At 48.0% G+C, this 24,983-nt stretch overlaps 1 protein-coding gene across 4 annotated transcripts in view; it reads left to right on the forward strand.

Annotated features, from left to right (window-relative positions):
* The window catches only part of LOC146834561 (vitellogenin-1-like), a 977,187-nt gene that overhangs the window by 356,240 nt on the left and 595,964 nt on the right, over positions 1–24,983 (forward strand). For all 4 annotated transcript variants that reach the window (XM_085601961.1, XM_085601964.1, XM_085601963.1 and 1 more), the window contains 4 exons: positions 12,918–13,037; positions 14,434–14,623; positions 15,538–15,631; positions 15,765–15,950. In XM_085601961.1, coding sequence (XP_085458087.1) covers positions 12,918–13,037; positions 14,434–14,623; positions 15,538–15,631; positions 15,765–15,950 — 590 coding nt within the window. The remainder of the gene's footprint in view (positions 1–12,917; positions 13,038–14,433; positions 14,624–15,537; positions 15,632–15,764; positions 15,951–24,983) is intronic.

The raw sequence follows: 24,983 nt of genomic DNA on the forward strand, positions 1-24,983 counted from the left end.
GCATCACCGGCTCATAATCTTTCATGGTGCTCCATATGTCAGACAGGGTATAAATAGATTGCCGCATCCATTGGGATGCCTGTACTGCAATGACCTCCTTTTCCTCTGTTCCTAGAGCTGATCGAGTGAACAGCTTCTTGCCATCAAGCGAACCGGCCGGATGTACTGGATTTGAAACAGCTGCAAAAGGAGTTGCACTCGCGGAAGAGAAGGTCAAGGCAGAGGGAGAATATATGGCCTCTGGTGACAACTGGGGAGTTTCCGCTGTTGTTGCTGACAACAAATTGGGCAATAAAGCCATAACTTCCGAGACAGAGGAAGACAACCGAGAGAGATCGATGACAGGCGCAGGGAGGGAGGGAGGCTGAGGCGCCGATGCAACCGGAGTTGCGGTAGAGGCAACTAGAGCCGGCGTAGGGGCAGCTGTTCCTGCCCCAGCCGATACAATAGCTGCTGGTACATCCGGATATAACCGTTGCGGGACATAAGGGGGCGGTGGCCGCATGTCCAGCAAGTCTTCTATTTCATCCTCCGCATTAGGTCGAGCCACATAACTTTTATCGACCTTCAATCTAAACACACGATTCAGAGGGGCGTGGCCAAGATGGCGGGGTGAGCGGACGCTTCCTCCCGTAGCTCCTCCGGCCCGGCCAAGCTAGAGCCCTTTTCTTATGCTTTTCTCCCCCCGCTGAGGCTCAGCGCGGGAGAGGAGCGTGGCGGAGCATCAGGGGTGCACATTGGTGCTGTTTTGGTTCGGATCGCCTCGGGGGAACCCCCCCAAAAAAGTTCGACCGAGACCAAGGAACGACGACGGCGAGCCCGAGGGGCGGAGCGCATTGGAGAGCTGTCCGGGCGCCTCGGCTGGGCCTGGTGCTGAAAGTTGCGATCTGGAGGGGATCTGGCCCGCCGTTCGACGGTGACTGAAGGAGCCTTGCGGGAAGGGACCCGACGGTGTGGAAGGCTTGGGACGGGTGCCCCGGCACTCAGACTGGTGACGGCGACACCTCGCACTGCGGAGGCCCTAACCCCTAGCCGAGGTACAGCGGACTCCCTGATGGGGTTGGACCATCTGGGCCCCTGTGCGTGACAGACGGGGGCCGGTGGTGGAACTTATTTTACTGTGGGGTGCCTCGGGGGCCCCCGGTGGTGTCGTTGGGCCTGGTCGTTTTGGCCTGCTCCGCCCGGCCGCCATTTTGTCCCCGAAGGAGCAGTGGTGGCAGCCTTCGCCGGAGTCCTAGCTGCTGGATGCAAGTGACCCCCGCTGCTGCTGGGCTGATTACCGGAGGGATGTGCTGATGAGACCCCTCTGCTGCGGCCCCCTTGGTTGTCTCACACAAGCTCTTGCGGCTGACGGTGACCGGACTGGGCCGCCATTTTGTCACCTGTGACGCAGCGACTTCACTCGTGGGGGATACCCAGGTCGAGTGCTAGCCGGCGGCTGAGCATCCCTGGAGCGCCTGGATCGGTGCCCGACTGCGGAGCTAGCGATGTCTGGAAGAGGAGGCCCGAAGAAAGGGGACCGTACCCTGCCGGACATGCTTGGCAGGGCCCAGCACTTGCGGGGCAGGACGCAGCCCTCACCGGGGCCCTCCCGGGCTCCGGCGGATGTGACTGGAGGGGAGCCACCCGTCACGAGGGCCTTTATGGAGGAACTGTTCAGCTCCCTCAGGGAGGACTTCCAGACACTGAAGCGGGAGGTGGCCAGCGAGGTCCGAGAAGTGCGCAGGGAGGTGGAGGGCCTTGGCGAGCGTGTGGAAGCGGTGGAGACGGAGGGCCAACAGCGAGCGGAGGAGATAGTCCACCTCCAGCAGGACGTTCTTCGCCTCCGGGAACAGTGTGTGGAGCTCCAGGCCCACTCCGAGGACCTTGAGAACAGATCTCGGAGGAACAACATCCGAGTGCGTGGCATGCCGACTGCTGACGAGGGGTCCGATCTGGGGAGCTACCTGCGGGCCCTGTTCCGAGAGATCCTGGGGGAAGCTGCGGACTTTCCCATCAGCATTGACAGGGCGCACAGGGTTGGCCGGCAGCGCCAGTCATCGGCACCTCCACCGGACATTCTGGCCTTCCTGCCCGACTTTCCACTAAAGGAACGCATCATGGCTGAAGCCCGCAGGAAACAGCCCCTGACTTTCCGGGATCGGCCGGTGGCGCTTTACCAGGACCTCTCCGCCATCACTCTGCAGAAACGCAGGTCTTTTAGGATTGCCACTGACTTTTTGCGCGAGCATGAGACGCCGTACTCTTGGGGTCACCCCTTCCGCCTGATTTTTCGGTAGAACGGAGTGTTACACCAGCTACGCTCCTTGCAAGACATTTGTGGTGTCCTGGGGCTCACGGCGGCGGAGGAGGAGGGAGCTACGCCGTCGTGGAGGTCCTCGGAGAGACGGAACCGGCGGAGGTCAACGAGGCGGCGCTCAGTGACCAGTGTGGGGCGCCCGGACTCCCCTACCATCAGAGCGGACATGGCCGACGCCCTGAGGGCGGCGGCCGGGGACTCGACCGGCTCCTCTAGCGTGGCCTTGACGGCCTAACACACACTCCGGGGGGAGATGTCTTTAGCTTCTTTACATGCTTGGTACGGGGCGGTTGGGGGGGAGCGGTTGGAGGTGAGTGGCTGGACGTCCACTTCGCTCTTTTCTACGGACTTGCCCGTTTTGGGGCTTGACTGAGACTATGGGGTGTTTGAGTTTGTGGGTGGCTAGTTGCCAGGGTTGTGTTTTGGGTGGGGGAGGGGGTTGTTTTGGGGTTGGGAAGGTCCCGTCCGATGTTGTCTATGCCCGCTTTGTTTTGGCTTGTCCTGCGCTGCGGCCCCGCGCGCCCCACCCGCTGATTCCCTGCCCATTGCATGGCGCTCCCGACCCCCGCGAGGAATGCCGGGCCTAAAGGTAGTGACCCTTAATGTTCAGGGTCTGAACAACCCGGTGAAGCGCAGAGCGATCCTGTCGTTGCTGGAGGGGACGCAGGCGGACATTTGCCTTTTGCAGGAGACACACTTATTGCCCCGAGATTGCCATAGGATGCGCTCTGCTAAGTTCCCTACCCAGTTCTTTTCCTCGGCAGCGAACAAGACGGCGGGGGTATCCATTCTCCTAGCGAGCTCCTTTCGGGGGGAGGTGTTGCATAAGTGTGCTGAACAGAAGGGGAGGCTCCTTGCTTATCGCATGCGCCTGGGAGGCATAGCATTTACGGTCGGCTCCGTTTATAGCCCAAACGATCACCAAGAGCGCTTCCTAGATTCCGCACTGGTGGATGTCACTGCTTCCCCCGACCGCCACATTATCTTGGGGGGAGATCTCAACATTGTCTTTGACTCTGTGCTGGACAGATCGGCGCAGCGCTTCCCGCAGACGGGGGAACTGTCCCAGGCTGGGAGGGCCCGGATTGCGGAAATGGATCTGCACGACCTCTGGCGCTCCATGCACCCCACGGATAGGGACTACTCTTACTTCTCGCACGCACACCGAACCTACTCACGGCTGGACTACCTCCTGGTGAGTGGACCGATGCGTGCCGCTGCCACGGCGGCGGACATCGGGGTCCTGGCCCTGTCTGACCACTCCCCAGTCACCGGCGTTTTCCAGTGGCCGGCGGCCTCCCCCTCTCGGGGGGTGTGGCGCCTCCGGGATACACTTCTACACAAAAAGTCGGTGGTGCAACGCATCGGGGAGGTCATACAGGACTATCTCACCCACAATAGCAACACTGACACCTCGCAGGCGACACAGTGGGCGGCATTGAAGGCCGTCCTCCGGGGGGAATTCATCTCTATCTCTGCAGCTGAGAATAAGGAGCGGCAACTGAAGAGGGATGAGCTGACAACTCAAGTCCGGGAGTTTGAGCAGGTCCACCGCCGTACGGGGGCGCCGAGGGTGTGGAGGCAGTTGAAGGCAGCGAGGAAGCTCCTGTCGGCTCTGGATCTTGACAGGGCGGAGTACGCCGCCCTACGCTTGAAACATGCCTACTACACTGGGGGGGACAGATGTGGCAAGCTCCTAGCACACCGGCTCCGGGTTGCGCAACAGCGCAGCGTTGTGAAAGAATTGGTGGGCGCGGACGGGGGGGTTGTCTCCGGGGACGCGGAGGTAGCGGAGTCTTTCCGCGGCTTCTACGAGGCGCTGTATGCTGAGGAGCCCTCCTCGCCACGGGATGCCGACGGCTATTTGGAGTCGGTGACCCTCCCGGTACTGGATCCGGCTCAGGCTGACCACCTGGAGCGGGACATCCATGTTGAGGAAGTGATTTCAGCTATCGCGCGGCTGAAACATGGCAAGGCCCCGGGCCCGGACGGGTACACGGCGCTATTTTACAAGACTTTTTGCACGGCCGTGGCCCCTGTCCTTACTCGGCTATTTAACTCTTTCTCCGAACCGGGAGCCATCCCTCCGGATCTCCTGAGGGCGACGGTCGCGGTAATCCCGAAACCTGGGAAGGACCGGACCCTCTGCGGCTCGTACCGACCCATCTCGCTTTTAAATGTCGACCTCAAGTTGTACACGGGGATTCTCGCGTCCAGGCTGAGTCCACACCTCCCCGACCTGGTGGAGGCGGACCAGGCTGGTTTTGTGCCCGGCAGACAGACGGTTGACAACACCAAGAGGGTGACGCATGTTCTGGAGAAGGCCTCAAGGATCTCGGGGGAGCGGATGTTGCTGTCCGTTGATGCGGAGAAGGCCTTCGACAGAGTTCACTGGCCGTATCTTGAGCTGGTCCTCAAGAAACTGGGAATCGGCGATAAGTTCCGCACCATGGTCTTTAACTGCTATAAGCATCCTTCAGCGTCGGTGCGGGTCAACGGGTGTAGCTCCGGTGGCTTTGCCATCGAGCGCGGCACGCGGCAGGGCTGCCCTCTTTCGCCGCTCTTGTTTGCCCTCTACATGGAGCCGTTTGCTCAGAGGATTCGTAATAATCCGGATGCTGTCGGGGTCCGGATGGGCCAGTACGTCCACACCGTCAGTCTCTACGCGGACGATGTCCTGCTGACTTTGGACAACCCTAGGAGGTCGCTGCCTGCTTGCCTCCGAGAGCTGGACGCCTTTGCGGGGGTGGCCGGCTTCAAAATGAATATGAGCAAGTCGATGGCATTAGACGTGTCCCTGGCTGCGGAAACCAGGAGGGATCTTCAGCGGCTCTTCCCCATGCAGTGGTCCTCGTCCACGGTGCCGTATCTGGGGATTCTGCTGGCGCCTACATTACCGGAGATGGTTACGGCCAATTATGCCTCCCTCAGCAGGAAGATCAAGGACGAGCTTGGCCGCTGGAACAAAGGCCTGCTGTCCTGGCTGGGGCGAATCGCGGCGGTCAAGATGACGGTGTTGCCCCAGATACTATATCTTTTCCGGGCCCTTCCGCTCCAACCCCCGGTGGGCTGGATACGACAAATGCAGGCTGACATCTCCCGCTTTGTCTGGCAGGGCCGCAGGCCACGCATGAAGAGGGTCCTCTCCACGCTTGCTCCGGAAGCGGGGGGTCTCGGCATTCCGGGCCTCCGTAAGTACTTTCAGGCGGCACAGCTCCGCTATCTGGTGGAGTGGAGCAGGTGGGAGTCCGACAAACATTGGCTCTTCCAAGACCAGGCAGTGGCGGGCCGCACCTTACAAGAGGTTCCATTCCTGCGCCGTGCGCATCGCCCCCCTAATCTTTACGCTTCCTTTGTTACGCGGGTCCCCCTGCGTGTGTGGGACGCGGTCTGTGAGGCCCGGGGCCTTACCACCTTCCCTTCGCCGCTCACGCCCATTGCGGGCAACCCGGACTTCTCCCCAGGGATGGAGCCGGGGGTTTTCTCCCACTGGGTGCAGGCGGGCTGCAGGGCACTCTTCCAGATCTATGGCCCGGAAGGAGTGGTTCCTTTTCAGCAACTCCGCCAGGAGTTCGGCCTAACGGAGCTGGACAGATTGCGCTACATGCAAGTTCGGCATTGGGCCCTCCAGCCCCAGGTGCGTGCCACCGCCGCCCGTCCAATTACACCGTATGACAGGTGGTTGGCTACTCGGACCTCCGACGCTAAACTGATCACCGATCTGTACAAATACCTACAACCCCCGCCGTTTCACTATTACAACCCGGGGAGGGAGCGTTGGCACAGGGAATTGGGTAGGACACTCAGCCACAAGGAATGGGACAAAATTGCGTATCGGGCGCGGCACTCTGCATATCACACGGGCCTTACGGAGACCTTTACTAAGGTGTCCACATACTGGTACTACACCCCGGAGAGACTGTATGAAATGCATAAACACACTGACAGGGGGTGCTGGCGGAGCTGTGGGCAGGAAGGTACCCTTACACACATTCTTTGGGATTGCCCAGTGCTGACCGCCTACTGGAAGGAAGTCTTGGACGAGGTGGATAAGCACTTTGGGATAGAGCTGCCGCGATTCCCGGCGTATGTCCTGTTGGGCCTCCCCAATGACCTAATGTACCCACTGAAGTCCCGTAGGGGTAGGCAGATCGCAATCGCGCTGGGGTCTGCGGTTCAGAACATTCTAATCCACTGGCGCACAACCACCGTCCCCTCCATCACCGGTTGGTTGCATAGGCTCTGGCATGTGCTGGGGATGGAGAAGCTGTCGCTTACGGTTGCGGGGGAGATAGACCAATTTGAAGAGCTATGGCAACCCTTTCTAGCGCTGCTGTCCACTGAATTCCGGGAGCTCACCTGCCCGAGGTATCTTAGACTTCTCAGGCTGACGCCGCCGGTGACCCCGGCGGACTAGCTTATATGTGAGACGGGGACCCCCCGGGGTGGGGGGGGTGCGGGGCTTCCTGGTTAGGATTACTCTGATGCGGGACCATAGGACGGGGGGGGGGGTGGGGGGGAGTGTTGTTGTTTCGTTACTGGGAGGATGGGGGATGGGGGATGGGAGAGGGGGGATTGTGTTCTATTGGGGTGTTGATGGGGGGGGTTTTTATTGCTTAGATTTGGGGTGTCGGATACGCGTGCGGGGATTTCACAGCTTGTATTTCCAGCTTTCATTTACTGTGTTTTTCCCCCTGACCTACCGCGCTACCTATTGCCAACCCTCTGGAGTTGCACCCTTTTTCTTTGACTGTATTCCATGTATCCTGCCCTCCTATCCCCCTCCCCCATGGTTTGTTTTGTCTCAATAAAAACGTTTTAAACATAAACACACGATTCATACAATCGATTCCTTTTTCTACCCTAGCTCTGTCATAGGCTACAGCTTTTTGAGTTATGGTCTGCCCAGCCTTGGCTCTTGCTAGCTTCTCCCCTCTCATCCGTCGTTGTTTGGCTTCTTTCTGCCAGCTGTTCAAAGCATCAAACATAGATTGCCTACTGCGTCTAGAAAATAGTTGTTCCTGCAAGAAGGCAATTTTCTTTTCGTCAAATGAGCCAGTCTTTGGCCACTGCAACTCTTCATTACCTTTAGTATACTTATGCCACAAGGTGTTGAACAATATGGGGGCAATACCATGCTTCACATACATGAAATGGCTAGAGCTGCCCTCTGGAGGGGCAGGCTGACTCTCAGCCAAACGAGAGTCGCTAGTCCGGCAACAACAACCAAAACAATTTAATCTGCTGAAACACGACATGTTGGTTAGTAGACAGACACAAATAACATATAACAGACTTTATATCACAGATAACATATATGTCGACATTATTCTCTGCAGTTCAACCTATCCAAACTTGATGCATCCAAACAAACGAACCGAGCCCGTTGACTCCCGTTCGTGGAGAATTATTCAAAAAGGATCAACAGAATCACAACAAGCAGTCTCCCAACAGACTGGCAAGAGGCTGTCAGTAGGGGTAACCACGAACTGGACTACGGACCATCCCATGACCTCCCTGGTTCACCATTGAGACTATTCTGATGTAGTCCAAGCCGTACTTCAGATATGTCTCATGGCTACCCAGTTACAGCCACAGGCTTTTCCGAGTGCAATCCAGCCGTGTATTACTCACAGGTAATAACTAGGCAGCTGATCAGTGTCTCAAAATCACAAAAGATCCGCGGAGTCTCTACAGTCAGTCCCTACCAGACCACCCTGCAAGACCTCCGTAATTCTCCTAGGGTACTCACGACCCCTCAAATCAAATACAGTTAACTGTTCCAAATGCACCGCTTAACAGCGCGTGCTTCAAACAAATGCACCGCTCAACAGCGCATGCTTCAAACAAACAAATTACTCACTGGGTGCACCCAGGTACGAATGTTTGTTCTCCGCTGCCAACTTCCTACAACCAACACGGCCAGTTCCTGGGTTTAGGCCCGTAGGACCCCGGTGAAGGGTGACTAGCAGCAGAGGGCACCCAGATCGGGAGTACGGAGTGGACGTCGAACTCCCCTCTGCCCGCCCGGCCAAGATGCCCTCGATCCTGCTTCCTGAATACGGGGGAGGAAAGACCCTATCACGGGGTCCCTTCGTGGTCGCCAACTGTAGTAATCTAATAGTAATCCCAAGGGCCACACTTACCAGTGGCCCGCAATACTAAGTCAATAATAAGCAGTTGGCAACGTAGAAGGTTCAAGCATTTATTGGCCACAACAGAACTCTACATAGAGGAGCCTCATCGATCCTCACCTATCAGGTGCGCCGAGGAAGACTGTCGGCCCCTTGGCAGGGTCACACTTATATACATAACAGATTCAACATACAAAGCCTTACAAATGGAAAAACACCAGTTAGCCCTGGGGCTCCTAAATGAGCTCATACCATATCTAGTTTCAGCTGCACACATAAGGTTACTATCTTCTAAAGAGAAGGTCGGCGGGGTCACTCCCTTTCGTCTCGGGCACAGAGGAATTTCGCTTGATACTCCCTACAGCAGATGTGGCCTTGGGCCTCAGTCGTAAATACAATTCACCCTGTCTCTAGGCTGGTACGAGCTAAATCATACAGATGGTGTTCAGGGAGAACCACGTGATCTGAGGCACGACTGGTCATAATCCAAGATGGCCGTAGTATGGCTTTTCGGCCCTTTCTATCATACAAGACACAGAGAACGAATGGGCCACCTTCTAAAGCAGTTCTCGCTGTTTATGGAGTAGAGATACAGACCAAGATACGTTATACTAACTTCACATGCTGACTTGAATCCCACAATGTCACATATTACATCACTCATGACATGGTCAGTGACATCACTCATGACATCACTGATGACATCTCAAATTACATCACTGATGACATCTCAAATGACATCACTGATGACATCACTGATGACATCATCCATGTGATAATTTCATGCTTCTCACACCCTAATATAACTTTTGATACACCCACTCTAAATTACAGACTGCCATGCTCAAAACCATAGACACTCCAACACCAATAACTACATACCCACTCACTGATTCTTAGGTCTACACACACATCCACTCACTCACCCGTACAGTCACTCATACTTACGGTCACTCAGTACAGGCTATCATATGCACTCACACACCTATATAGACATTCACACACCGCCACTCATCCATAGAGGTACTCACACACCTAGTCAGTCATGCAAATATATTGAATCACCCTCCCATTTACTCACCTATACAGATATACACACACAAGCTCACTTACTCATACAAATACTAAAACATTCTTACGCTCTCACACAATCACTGATACAAGCACACACTCATCCATACAGCCACTCACACAATCACACACTCTCACTTATAGCCATTTATAGACTCTAAAGGACATATATACTGCCTTTCACATATGTAGTTACTCACACATGTACCACTGAGATATACATTCACACACTCACCCACCCATACAGTCCATCACAGATCGACCCGTGAAACCATGCACCCAGTGAATCACCCGCTCACAGATCTATGCACAGAGTCACACACACCCCACCCACACAAACACTCAGGCACCCATACAGATACTCAGACAACCAATCAATAACTCATATAGACACTCATGTAGCTATTCACAAACCCATGCAGCCGCTTACACAGCAACAGACAGACGGATACCGACATTCAGACAGTTTAGTCACTAACCCATGCATTAAGATACATTTAATCGCTCACTTGTAGAGTCAGTCACGCACCTACTAAATCATCTATTCCGACACTTATACACCCACTCATTCTTCAATACGCCTTTCCCTATATATATTAAACATATTTAAACTTTACAGAAACACACAGTCACTGGATGATGTCATCAGTGATGTCATTTGAGATGTCATCAGTGATGTCACTGACCATGTCACGAGTGATGTAATATGTGACGTCATCAGCAGTGCATTGCGGGGGCACGAGTTATAGTTAGCTGAACTAACTATAACGGGGGAATTTCACTGGTTTTGAATGAGTGAAATGTCCAACTAACTATAACGCCCCTGAAACCTATGTTTTTTTCAGTGAATATATATATCTACACACACACACACACACACATGCTCTCTCTCCCTTCCTTCCTTTGTCATCTCTCAGTGAGATAATTCCCTTAATTTCCATTATATGACGCGTGTTTGTGCAGCCTACAGAGGCTATTCCCATGGATAATGGGGTATCCCAGAGTGCATGTCTCCCTCCCATAGTCCAAAAGGCAGGCTGCAGTGGAAACCCAGGGGCAAAGTTATCAAAGATTTTGCATCACCCTTGTGCCACGCAAGGGCGAGGCAAGACCTAGAATGGCATTTAACAAGCCACGCAGGGCCACCTTGTGTGGCCTTGCGTGGCTTGGTAAATGTGGAGTAAGCCAAAGCAGTGTAGGATGCCCCAGCGAGGCGTTCCATAGGTGGAGCGTGGGTGTTCCCACTCTTCCACCTATTGATTTTGGCGCAATGACAGATTTACCATTAGAGGGAGACCGGGGAACATGTCAAAATGCTACTTCTCTCCACGGGAGGCTTAACAAGGAGAAGTATGATTATTTCTCCTCATTGTTTTTTGTAGAAAGAGGAAAAAGCCTCAGAGGATTGTTTTTGTGCAGGAAGGTGTTCCTTCCTGCAAACAAAAAAAATCATACCTAAAACGCAGGCAGCCTTGCACCATTGTGCAAGGATGCTTGCGTAGGAGCTAGGCAACAGTTAATGCACCATTGGAGGCAGAGAGCCTAAATGTGCTGTATAATGTTAAATACGGCACTTTCCTGCCCTCTCCCTTTCATACAGCAAAGCTCAGGAAGGTGACTTGTTGCATTGCACGAATATTTGATAGATATGCACCCAAGTGACTCTCTGTACCTTGGAGAGAGGGGAGATTTGGCCTTCACCAGATGAAAGCGGGCAGATCCCACTTTCATCCCCCTTGCTTAGAAAAGAAGTGTACCATTTCATGCAAAAACTAAAACGCATGTCTCATAGATATCGTGCAAACCATATTTTTCAGACAGCACTTCATCTCTGTAGCCTCAGGCCCTCAGCAATCTCATTGCAAATAAACAACTGAAAGGAGAACACTGAACTATGCTTTGGTGAAAATAACTATACCAGAGACATATTGAACACAAAACGTAATCATTTCATTCACACTGTGAGTGGACATCAATATCTTCTGACCACCCGGGCATCCCTAACACAGGTTCCTGCCGCCAAAGCGGCTCCTTGTGAAGGGTCAGGTTGTCTGGCCATGGGCCGGGCAAAATATTTGAATCTCAGATGGCCTACTACAAAATTAAACCACACTGGAGGCACGTTGCATAATTTAAGAAATCTGCAATGGGTGGGTGCATGGCTACTTGTCGTGTACCCTTCTCATAATGTGGCTGCCACCCTTTAGGTAAATTGTTAGCACGCTTTCTGTAAATTATTGCCTAGCTGAACACTTCTTTTCTGTGTTCCTTTGGCTCCCTGAGGCTAGTGTGCAGTGAGAGTGCTGCTTACGGCCATTTTAGGTGGGGCTCAGAATCCATTAACCCCTTCGGCGCTCATGACGGAACGGTTCCGTCATGAGCGTCGGTTGAGCTGTGCTCATGACGGAACCGTTCCGTCATGACCACGCCCGCGCAAGCAGCGCTCAGCACAGCGGGGGAATCCGCCCCGCATGGAAGGGGTTAAACCCTCTTTGCACAGTTTGAAATGATCATGCCGCCAGTGCCATCTGTCGGTGGTGTACAATTTGCACTTCACTGGGAGTATAATTTCCGATGTCGCGTGGTCCATAATCTGACATCCCCTCTAGAATGCTGCCATTCACTTATTTAGATGTGGAATAACTCAGCAGGAGTTTTCGGGGATCCGCTTTATCACAGAAAGCCAAAAGGTATGAAAACAAAAATAAATCAAAATTGGCACCAAGCACATTTCATGTTTTATGACAATTGCCTTCTTACCCTTTAACGCTCGAATGAAAACCGAGCCATCCTAAATGTGAGAAGTGAGCGGTCTGACCAGTGATATTTTTGTTTATCTTGTGTTTGATTTCACATTTACATATGAAAGAGCCATTTTACTGAAAAGCTTGCAAATGTATTTCAGAAATAAAATAGATGTTTGAATTTGTTCCATTACTTTATGAAGCATCGCACAAAAGGACTGTGTGTAATCTAGACTGCAGCGCTTCGATGCCATTAGAGAAGTACAGCCCTCTGTAACATCTGTGCCTCAGCTTTGGAAAGGCTCGGCCAACTCACTACGGGGCATAATATCAAGCACGGCGTTAAAATTATCGCCGCTAAAAACTGCCGCTAAAACGGCGATAATGGGCTTGATTATATGCTCTATGGAATTCCAATTGAAGCCCATGTTAGATGTGAAGGACATCTAACCTGAGCTTCAATTGGAATTCCATAGAGCATATTATCAAACCCATTATCGCCGTTTTAGCGGCAGTTTTCTGCCGCTAAAGCGGCGATAATTTTATCGCCTGTCTTGATAATATGCCCCTACATTATTTATACCGCACGGATCGGTCTGTGTCTGTCATAGTGTGATTAGCGTCATGTAACAGTGCAAATCGGGTACTTAACATTATATTTCCCTGCAGCTATCTGAGTGGAAAGCTTTGCCTACCCATGAACCGCTGGCATCTGCCTACCTGAAGTTGTTTGGACAAGAGATCTTCTTTGCTAAGCTTGACAAGGACAGCATTAAGCGTGCAGTCGAGGTAAGCCATACATCACTGATTCTTAACCTGTGGTCGGGGGACCTCTGGGGATCCGCGAAGTCTAGTCAGGGAACCGCAACTATTTGCATAATTAAGAAAAATGAAAATGAATAACGTATATATAAATAAAGAAGCAGAATTTAAAATTTGATAGCATGTTCTATATTCAATTGTGAATGAAATAAATACTTCAGTATGTGAGCCTTTTTGTTGCATAATTTGTTGTTGTATTTTTGTGTATTATCTGAAATTTAGCTTTATTGGGATGTAGCCTGTTTATTGGACCTGGAGGTTTGATACTGCGGAGCTGGTGAAGGAAGCATCTATGTGTACCTGCCAAAACATTTTTGAACAACCAAGCTTCTCGTTCGTCTTTACCAGAATCTAAAAAGTTAACAACACCTATTTATTTTCTGCATTTGAAAAGAGGGATTTTCAAGCCTGTGCAAAACCCAACTTCACATTCGTACCACTTGATGGACCTAGTGTGTGAAAGAGAAAGAGACAAGTGAGAAAGCTGGGACTAGATTTATCATAGTGTTGTATTGCCCTTGCGCCACATAAGATCACGAAGCATTAAAGTCAGATGTACCAAGCAACACATGGCCACCTTGTGTGACTTTGCGGTGCTTGGTATTTCTGGAGTAAAACAACGAAGCGCAAGTTGATGCCTTGTTACTGAGTTGCCTTTGATTTAGGAATGCGTTCTATGGATGGAGCATAGGTGGTCCCACTCATAGACCCATGGAGTTTGGTGCATTTCCAGATTTTCCATGAGTGGTAGACCTGGGAATGCGTCAGACTGCTACATCTTACCAGGCGAGGCATTACGAGGAGAAATATATTTTTTTCTTCTTGTTTTTACTTCTTTCTACGTGTGCTGCATTCTGCAGCACACAAATAAAGAGGAAAAAGCCTCAGAGGGTTGTTTTTGTGCATGAAGGTGTGCCTTCCTGCCCAAAAATTATTCTTCCTGCAACGCAGTGAGCCTTGCACCATGACAAAAAAGTGTCTGCATTTGCACTAGGCAGCCAAAAGTACACCAGCAAGGAAATGCACCATATAAAGTGGCTTGCTGCTTTATGTTGCGTGAAAGCTTGATAAATCTGGGCCTTGGTGTTTAAATGTTACCCGATTATAGATAAAAAAAATTTAAAAAGACCACTACTAGTAGTATAAAGTTCAGTGTAGGATTAGATACTGGTAAACTAAAGGATATTTTCTTAGCAGCCTCAAAGTTTTAATTTGATGAATTATACAGTCATTAACAATTTTGTTATAAATTGTTGTCTCCTTTATCGTTTAAAATTAACATATCGCAACTGATTTTTACTACCTTACACTTGGCTCAATTTGGAATGCTATATTGCCTATTGAAGTATATGCTTTGTTGCAGGTGTTTTACCAAACTGAAAAAAAATTCCCCAGACTCAGTGACCTCTTGAGAAGCCTTCAAGAGAGCCTTGATGTGCACTGGACCAAAGCGCTGCTGTCTACTGAAGTTCGCTACATCGTTCCTACCTGCATTGGGCTTCCTATAGAAGAAAGCATTTATTATGCTTCTGTGACCAATGCTGCAATAAATGGTAAGATTCCCTGTGCCTGTAAATATATATGTAGGGACACATAATGAGTAACCTTATAATATGACCCCATTGTGCCATCTCAAAAAACTGGTAACAACATTTCAACCCAAGAGACAGAAGACCAACTGGTCCGTAAACATTTCTATAATCTTTGGATGAGAATTGTTATGATATAATGAGACTTAAGCAGTGACAGCCTCATTGTGATAGTGACAGGTGGTCCATTTTCTCTGCCACTCTGGTTGGACTACACTTCTCCATATTTTTAGATCTTTTCTGGCTTTGAAAAGATCTCTGTGCCTTTGGTGGGGTCATTGCCATGGCAGCACCTGCCTTGAAAGCACAGAAAGTGTGTCAAGCGGCTGCCATGTTTCAGGCAGCTGCTCATCAAACTTTTTTGTTTTCCAATAACAATAAAAACAAACTCCCAAAGTTGGGGACTTTGCCTAGTAATCTTGATCAGAAAAAAGTACATCAGACCGTCCACTCTCAAAAGGGCAGATGGCCAAATGTGCCAGCATTGAAAGCCCCAACTCCATTGGGCTGTCGGTATAAGGGTTTCCAACAGCAGAGTCAGTGGAGTGCTGCCATTAGAAACATGACAGTCCGCCCAACTCTAAACAGAGTGGGAGCACCATCATTTCGGAGGACAGGGTCCTACGCCACAATTGTGATAGGGTACTCTGCATGCCAAACTCTAAAACGGGCAATCATTTTATAGACTTTTCATTGGCATTTATTATTGATGGAAAATATATAATTGGTTTAAATTATGGTGGCAGTTTATTGAAATGACACGTCCCCACGTGTGTTAGGCTATTAAATTATTACTATTTTAGGAGTAAAAACAATCAAAAATGTATTAATTATCTATATGCACACGATATTTCTTTTTTTTTTCTTATTGGCAACAGCACGAGCCCAGATTGTGCCATCTCCATCTTCAGATTTTAGCCTCTCCCAGTTACTGGACTCCCATGTTAAACTCCATTCAAAGATGAGTCTTAGGTGAGTATTTTAGGCATAATTGCTACTAATAAACCTTTACACGGATAGAAGAAGAGTATACACAGAGAGCTGAGATATCTGAGCAGTGGCACTGTGGTGGAAGTGACATCAACACTTTTTTTTCAATTCCCAGTATAGCCAAAGATTTGATGGTGTTCATTGGCCTGAACACACATCTGATCCAAGCAGGCATGGAATTGCAGGCCAAAGTTCACGCCATAGTACCTGTAAATATTGCTGCTGCAGTGGACATAAAGGAGAAGAACTTCAAAATAGATATTGACCCTTGCCGCCAAGAAAGCGAGATCATGTCAGCCAGGTAGGCCATTCCTATTTGTTACTTTCTGGGGAACTCTCAAGCGTTGCTTAATGTATGGATTTGAAAAGATAATCCAGGGAATTATCCCGTATGCAATTTACAATGACCAGATGGGGCAAATTTGATTGGAAAATGCAGCATTTAATTTGTTCAATAATAAGTGCCGGCACCTAAAGTTTTTCTTCGAAGCCCACAGCCGGTGCTGAGGAATGTCGGGATTGCCACATACCAATGCTGTGTAGTCTAGATTCCACCCCGTGTCACTTTCCTCTTCCACCTTAGACTCCCTGTCCCTTTATTTCATTCTAAGAGGTTCTTTTTCATCCTTACTTTCTCCTGTGCCACTGATTTTCCATCTTTCTTTTCCTTCTCCTTTCTTCCGTCTGTATTTTTCTCTTTTGCTCTGGGTCAAAATCTGAAAGAAAAAAAAAAGCTGGTCCCCAAATGAGTGACAGTGGGCTCCGCCGGGAACCACTGGCTCACATTAGGCACTATAGTACTACAATGGGGTGTGCGCGTCTCCAGTAATGGAAAACAGATTTTTAGGAGTCTTCTAATAGACATATATTCAGGTTGATGATTTTAATTCAAGGATAAACACATAGCGGTAATGAGGCACCAGGAGCGAAAAGGAACTATACAGCTCGTTGCATGATAAAATGGGGCCATATTTGCTGAGTTCATGCAACGCATTCCAGCAAGTAAAGTTGCTGTGCTGCATTGCATAAAAGAGAGACAGCAGATCGGCAACATATCTACTAATAAGTGACAATTTTTTGCTCTATTCACACACTGGTACTCCTTTTGCAGTCATGTGCTAACACTGGCCCCCTTGCAGCATAGTGCAAGGATGTCTCCATTGTGGTCCAAATAGTTTGCGTGCAGCAAGGGACCCCTTCCTGCACAAAAGCTATGCTTTAAGGCATTTTCCCTCTTTGTATGCATGCTGGAGAAAGTGTGAAAACTGAGGAGAAATGAAAAGATTTCTCCGTGTTATGCCTGCCTCAGAAATGTAGAGAATTTTGACCCCAATCCCTGTCTACATTTCTTTGTAGATAGGGATTTGCATCGTAACCCCTGGGTGGTTGCATGGGAATGACCATGCAGCACTAATAGAACAATGTATGATGCAAATTAATGCAAGGCAACACATATTTTTTGTTCACAATCCAAGGTAATCACAATTTGCATTGGTTTGTAAACACCACCAGTAGACTTCCCGTCGGGCCAGTACTAAAAAAGTAACAGAATCCTTATGCAAAGTCTTTGTAAATCTGACTATGTTTAGCAGCGAGGCCAGATTTAAAGATATCTATTGCAATCTGGAGCCTTCTTATGGATATTTGTGGTTGTGCCATAAGGCAGCTCTTTGCAGCACCCTTAAAGGATCCATAAAGTGTAGAAAACAAACAATTCTCTTTACTCAGCCCTGCTTCTCTAACAATCACCAACAATAAGGGTTCTAGAATGATGTTTTGTTTGATGCTGTCAGCTAGGGTTTTGAGCTGCATTGTGGCATCATTCACTGGATGTTTTTTTCCATGTAACAATGAACCGGTACCTGAATCACAAGGTGGCACATGTTGCCATGGAGAGCTAAAGGCGCTGTTAAGTTTGCAAGCAGAGTAGTTATACCTAGTTACAGAAAAAGGCACATTTTAAATGGAGATGTTTTTACTGTTTTCGTACCTTTTAGGTAAGATTCTGTCATGGGACCCATAGTGAGTCAGTCTCACTGATGTTTGAAGGGGGCAGTGCTTAACTTGTAAACTAACTAATAAATGCTGGTGCCAAAAGCTTGGCTCAGAAGTTAAGGCTGGCACAATAAAATGTCAGGGCACTGATAACCAAGATTGTGCAGACTTCAATCCATTCTGTGCCTCTCTAATCGACTTCCCAACATTTCTTGCCCCTTTATCTCACTCTTCCTGCTTTCTTCTTTTGAGACAGTTCTCCTGTCTTTTTCTTCCTCCTTCATTTTCCACTGATGTTTTCCTCTCTTGCTCTCAGGCATATCAGATGAGAAAATAAGTGCAGGTTCGAAAACATGAGTTCTGGTGACCCCAAATGGAAGTCTCTGTAGCATCCTCCCCAGCCTGGCAGCATGCAAATGAACACATCACACATGGAGCTCTGAAAAAGACGTCCTTATTCTTCAGTGTCCAACACACATACTGTCTTTTCATTATGTCATAACCATTAATGACCACACCCTAACACCCCCAGCCAGTTACGTAAGTCTTCTGTTGGGTCCTCCCAGAGTCGCAAAGGTCCTTGCGCACACAATCTCAGGACAGTTCATCTCTCCCTTTGTTAAATAAAAAGGTGTAAACAGTAACATTATATTTCTTCAATAAGTTATCAAGGCACTCACACTTGTCGACCAGATCGAGTGGTAGAAGGTAGAAGAGATTCACTTTCATTGTGCACCGATGGCACAGGTTCTAATGCTCAATCTGGGTTGTCAGGCAGGGTCACCTTATTCATGATTGTAGGAGCTGGCAAACATCGAGGTAGGTGTTTAAAGTGTGACGAGTCCCTTGTGATCGATTTTCTGGGATAATGCACTGTTACCATGTGTCCTTTGCACGTCCCAACCTCCAGAGGATCGACAGCAAAAGGAGACTCTGTTTCCCGCTTTCGTTTCCACTTGACCAGGACCCAGTCACCTTCATCAAAGACTGTTTCCTGAGCTCGCCAAGGCCAATCAGTATAAGTCTTCATTTTGAGCAGTGTCCATGACACAGCAGTCAGCATTCAGAGGTCGGTCTAATATCAACTGTGGTAGTTTAGTTCTTAAGGCTCTTTCAAATAGGAAGGCGGCAGAACTGTCACCAGTTGTTTAGTGAGGAGTTGAACGACAAGCAAGGAGGGCTTGACATAGAGTCTGGATTGGATCAATCCACTCCATCCATGCTCGTTGAATTACCCTTTTGAGGGTACCCATGAATCGTTGTACAGCACGTTTGTTTGGGGGCCACAGGGGCCTGCTTTTTTGTTGATGCATGACATTGCGTTTGATTAGAAAATCCTTGAATTCTTTGCTATTGAGCGGCAGACCATTGTCAGATTTGTGAATGGCGAGATACCCCGCTCAGAAAAGTTGTTGTCCAGCCACTCAATGACCTTGTCATGAGTTGTTGATGATAATTCCTCTACTAAAGAAAAGTGTGAATACTCTTCAATAACAACCATGAGAAGATGTCCATTTTCTAAGGGCCCAAAGAAATGATCTACAGTTCTCTCCCAGGCATGTGCAGGAAGGTCAGACATGGTTAATAGATGCTGTGTCACTTTAAGGGAAAGGCAGTTGCACAGATGGCACTCTTCTCAACTCGCTTATATAAGCAAGGGAACTACTCTTGGTCTCTTAGGGCCCTTTTAGTGGTGACAATGCCAAATGTCCTTCATCAGTTTAGTACTGCTATGTTGTTTTGGCAAGTACACTCACTTGCCAGGCCCTGCCCTTTTCTTACATATTAGTCATCCCTAAGGTAGGCCCAAGGTACACTTTGTGGGCAGGGGGCAGTGTATGTGAAAGGTCGGACATGCCCTGGTGTGTGTGGCATGTCCTGATAGTGATCAACTGCCAATTTCAATTTTTCACTATTGCAAGGCTACCTGTTCGCATAGGACAGAATAGGGAGTTTGTTTATAACATTTTATAAGCATAACTACCCCTAGAAACAAGGTAGGAAAATAAAGTTCAATTTGCCTGGATTCAGAATCTAAAGATGCATCTTTTAGTGAAGGTGATTTTTACATTCTGTGTTTGGAAATACCACTTCTAGAGAGTAGGTATTTTCTTGCTCAGCCATCCAGTGTGCCTCTGCTGGGTTTGTGGATTGACTGTCTGGCTTTGGGATGCCAGGGGCTGGGGAGGAGCAGTGGCTCCAGAGAGTCGAGATGGGTCAGGGAAGGGCTGAATAGACCTGGGCTGCACTTAGAGGAGGAGGAGCTTTCCTTTCACCTGAATGGGCCTGGTCTACCTATGACAATGCTGTCTCCACCTTCTGCCAGGAAGCTGCACCAGGACAAGACTGGTTTTGGCTGGGCACAGACACTCTCTGCCCCCAGAGAACAAAGGATTTTGGACCATGAGAAATGTGGGGCCCAAACCCCTAAACTTTAGAACTCTTTTGGAACCAAGAAAACTGCCAAGAAGAAGAGCTGGAGAAGCTGTGACTACCACTTTGCTGTGTGCTTTGCTGTCTTGACCTGCTTTGGCTGCTTCTGTCTTGGGCAGTGAAAGGACTGGACTGAACCCTCTGCAACTTCCTTTTTGTGAGTTTCTCCAAAGGCTTGAAGTAGAGCTTGCGCCCTGTTCCAGAAGTCTCAGGAACAGCAAAGACTTCAAGTTCTTCTGCCCTCAGCACTGGGGACTGTGTGTTTTGTGCTGCAACAGAAGAAAAAGCAACCCGATACCGTCTACGACGCCGCTGCTCACTCCAGAGAGCACCGCCGCAACACTGAACCGCAACCCTGGTCTCATCGACCATCTGACGCCACCACTGAGCCGCTGCTTCCACCGTGACCTATGGGTACCGATCTCCGCACCGCCTCGCTTCACACCGTCACCTTGCGATATCCGATGACGCAGCTCCACGCCGACATCAACACCGCTACTTGCACCGTGGTTCGAGAGCACCACTCATAAGTTAAACAATGCACCTTCCTCAGCCCGCACCGCAGCCTTGGCCTACCGATGCCAGCGCCATTGACTCCAGTTCATCAGCCGACGACAGCGCTTCAGCAAAGACGGCGATGCTGCTTGCACCATGGTCTGCCAGCACTGTGACGAGCACCGCATCACTTTGCGCTACTGCCCTGGTCTCACCGGCGCCGCTGGAAGACAGTCACCGAGACGCTGCCTGCACCATGACCTGAGGGCACCGCACCACTGCACTTGGCACCGCAGCCCCGACGCCCGCCGGCCCTCCTGACTTCAACCGTGAAGAGTTCGATCTGCAACCCGTGTGACTTCATGGGCCCAATGACTCCCTCACCGACCTCCGGAACTGAGGCATCTGGACGCCGGCCTTTCGGGGCTTATCGAGATGTCACCGACGCCCTGCATTTCTGAAGGTACTGTTTTGCTGGTCTTCCCGACCCTGTAGCTTGCCCGCGACACTGTATTCAGCCAGAGCTGTGTGGATTTGTTGTTCTCGACACTGTGATAGCCCCAGACAGAGCTATCGACTTGAAGGAACGATAGTTCAAGTCTATTTTGATGACTGAAGATTTCTAAATACTGTATTGTGGATTTTTTTAAATCATTTTTGGTATTTTCTTAAGTATATAAAAAATATTGGATATTTTCCAAGCTGGTGTGGTGTCCTTTTGTAGTGCTTTCACGGTGTTACTGTTGGTTATGTGCAAATGCTTTACACAGTGCCTCTAAGATAAGCCTGACTGCTCATGCCAAGCTACCGAGGGGGTGAGCAGGGTTTTTTTTAGGAGTGTAACTCCATTTCCTGCCTAGAAGGAAGGGTCCCTACATGGACAAAGGTGCACACCCTTGCCAACTATAGACCCCCATTACTAACAGGAGGTTAACAGGTTTCTCTGAAAATTAAACAGGATCAGGGGCAACTTTGTTTGTTTTTCCAGGCGATTCAAAGATCTACTGGGAGGAACCTAGAAGTAGTGATTGCAATAGTTCAACGTTCTGAGGTCATGAGTATTATTCTAGGAATTACAAGTGAAAGATGTGGCATATTTTACAGTATATCTGTGTTGGTGTATTATGAAAGGATGACCTGAAAATCTATATTATTTTAAGTAACAATTACACACCATACTGCTCAATCCAAGTGTCTCTTACTAAACAAGCTGCAACTGCTCTTCCTAGCATAACTTAATCATTTCAGTGCATCAAGGTGCTATCAACGAACATTCATGACATTACATTTTTAATAAATATTTCTTTTTTGTGTGTATGCTTGTCTGTATATTTTGCTATCTTTGAAAAAGAATGGACTGAATAAGATCTCAGTTTGAGAAACTTTTTGCTGGCAGGTAGGTATTTGCCCTTAAGCAAACTCCACTTTTTTGATGTGTGAACTATGTTAGCAGTTGTTTTTGTGATGGAGGCTGCTGGAACCATGGGGTTTTGAGTTCTTTCTTTCAAGTGCTAGCAAAAGAAAACCTAAAAAAAACAATACATGCTAGCCCCCTGGAAGAATTAATCTTTCCTTTATGTTCTCAAATAATACACATTACAAAGATGTACTACAAACTCATATGAATTGTATACAAACTGATGTCATTTATTTGCACATTTAGGGTGAGGAAGACTTAGAATTCTTTTTTACTTTTCCAATCATAATAAATTTGTTACAGGCCCATTTCGTTAATTGACACTACAGTCAACATACTAGGGTGAGTCATTTGTAATAGAATCAAAGAGTGGGTCCTATATCCATGTCAAAATGGGTTTAGAAATAAAATTAGCGATGTTCGAATTTCAACTGGATGCTTGGTAAATACATTGTTGCCAAGCACAAGCCTCTTTACTTGGCTCTTATGGACCTGATGGCAGCATTTGACTGTCTTAGTCGCCCCCAAGCTATGGCAAATGCTCTTATCGTGAGGGCTGGATTTAGCACTTGTGCACTTTCTTGGATGTTTGCACATAGATATGAGAGCCAGGGTCAGAATTAGCAACAAGGGCAAGGTATCTAATGAGATAGAGTTTTACCGGGGTGTGAGACAAGGGTGTATGTTGACCCTTCTTTTGTTTATTTTATATATCAATGAGCTCCCTCCTTTTTTTTAAAACTCAAAACACTCATGATGCACCGAAAATTAAGGTCAGATTATTAACCACACTTTTATATGTGTATGCCACAGTGCTTATGGCACACACTTTTAAAAGCACTTCGTCTACTAGAGCTTGCTTTTGTGGAGTTTATTGCTGCTGGGTACCTGCTTACCAATTTTTCTAAATCACGCATCACGGCATGTGGCCCAAGGTGCAGTCAGCTCTCAAATCTGTAGGTTGGTGCAGCCAAGCAGTTTTCAGTATTTGGGAGTAAACTTTTCAGCCAAGGGGTCATAGACTCCTAACATTGTACACAGCAGAACACAGCTATCAAGGGCAATTGGCTCCCTTTTTATTCTTCCACAACCTCGGGGTGGACTATTGGCTCCTTTCTTGCAGTCATATAATAATCACAATGCACTTTTATTGCAACATATGGAGCTGACGTATGGGGCATTGTAAACTGCAAGCCCTTACAGCGTGAATAAAACAGGTCCTGCAGGAAGCTCCTGTCAGTTCCCATCTCAAGCTCTTCTTTTATTTGTCTTTTGGAGCTGGGTTTGCATTATCTAAGTGATCGTGTTAGAGCCCAGCCAACCCTATTATGGCTGGCATTCTGGAGTAATGTGGAGGTGGCTTTACCTAGAGATATCATATTAGACGGCCTCTCTTGCGATAACGGCCATCGAATTCCCTGGTTGGTGTATGTCAAATCTGAGATAGGTAAAATTGGTTTGCAGAGTGCCTTTGTGGAGCCAGATACCTGCAATAATTGCACTTTAAAATTGTGAGAGAGCATGGCGCATAAGCAGCATGGCACGGAGGATGCAGATTGCGGCAGACCAGTCTTTGGTTACACTGAACTGCCCTACTTTTCATTATTGTTTCTCCCAAGAGCAGACAACGTTAGGTATTTGTTGTGCGCCCCTCTTGGTTTTATGAATAATCTGCATGGTACCCCGTGTCAGTGTGATGGGAAAGCAAGTCAATCAATGAAGCACTTTATGTCATTTTTGCAAGTACTATGGAAGGTACACAAGACACAATCCATTTAAAAAAAAGAAATATTATAACATCAGGCACTGCAGGGCAAATTTTACTTTTTTATTACAGTCAATCCACAATTATTAGATAAAGAAGCAACCCTGTATGTTGGTTCTTTTTTTTAAATTTTGCTGTGAGTGCCCGCTGCACTATGCCCTCATAATCATGCTGCTAACTCTTTCTCATTTTATGTTGCTGTTTTTAAGTGTCATGTTATATTGTATTAACTGTTTTTATGTCATATCTTAATTGTTGCTTTTAAGCTACTTTTATGAGCGAAATTCCACCCGAAAAAAGTTGATTATGATTCTAAATGTGTCAAATTTAAAAAGAACAAAGTGGGTTAGAGAATTCAGAATATATTTTTGTGGGGAATAAGCAAGTAAAAAAAGATTTGGGGATAAAAATATCTAGCAAATATTTTGCCCACAGAGGCAGGAGATTAACTTTACAACTTCATGAGATGCTATTTATGTGATCTATGCAAAACTTTAACAGTACACCTTATTTCATTTGCTTTGTGCAGCACAGCATGCTGAATGTCTGCTGGAACTGCCTAATGTTAGGGCATTATTTTTAAGGACGTTATTGTGGCAGAAGAAATCAGTTTGTGATACATTCCATAGATTTACCTGCAGCTAGCCAACAATCAATTCCAATTCTTCATAACTAATTTGGATTTTAGTGTCCTCAACTACGCCTTATCAAAGACCAACACTATTGTCCCCTTGTGCAGCGCCTATAAAAATATGAATAAGATAGCTAAAGTACAGTTATCTCATTTGAACCGCTGGAGGGACATTTTCAACACATCTTTTGAAATCTCTCCACACCCACAATATGTGCTAATATCGAAAATGGGCAGGGGAAAGCAATTTAAGCATAAGCAAAATTTGGGTAATTTCCTTTGCAGAAATTAAGTGAAATGACCAAAAATTAAACATCTATGAGTTTTTACGTACATTGACAACTTTTTGTATTTTGCACAATTTTTAATGAGTCCTCGTGTCCATTTTTGCACAAAAACTCATGTCCTCTGAAACTACTGCAAACTTGCACATGACCTCAACAACACCTGCTGGTGTACATCTCTTTCACATTCTTCCCATACTCCTGCAATAGGATTTTTACCTGAACGGAGTCTCAAATATACAGTGTGGTGTAATGGAATATTCTCTGGCATTTCGTGTAACAATAATTTGAGATTACGATGGCGTAAATTACAT

The sequence above is a fragment of the Triturus cristatus genome, chromosome 4_2 (assembly GCF_964204655.1).
Source record: "Triturus cristatus chromosome 4_2, aTriCri1.1, whole genome shotgun sequence".
NCBI lineage: Eukaryota > Metazoa > Chordata > Amphibia > Caudata > Salamandridae > Triturus > Triturus cristatus.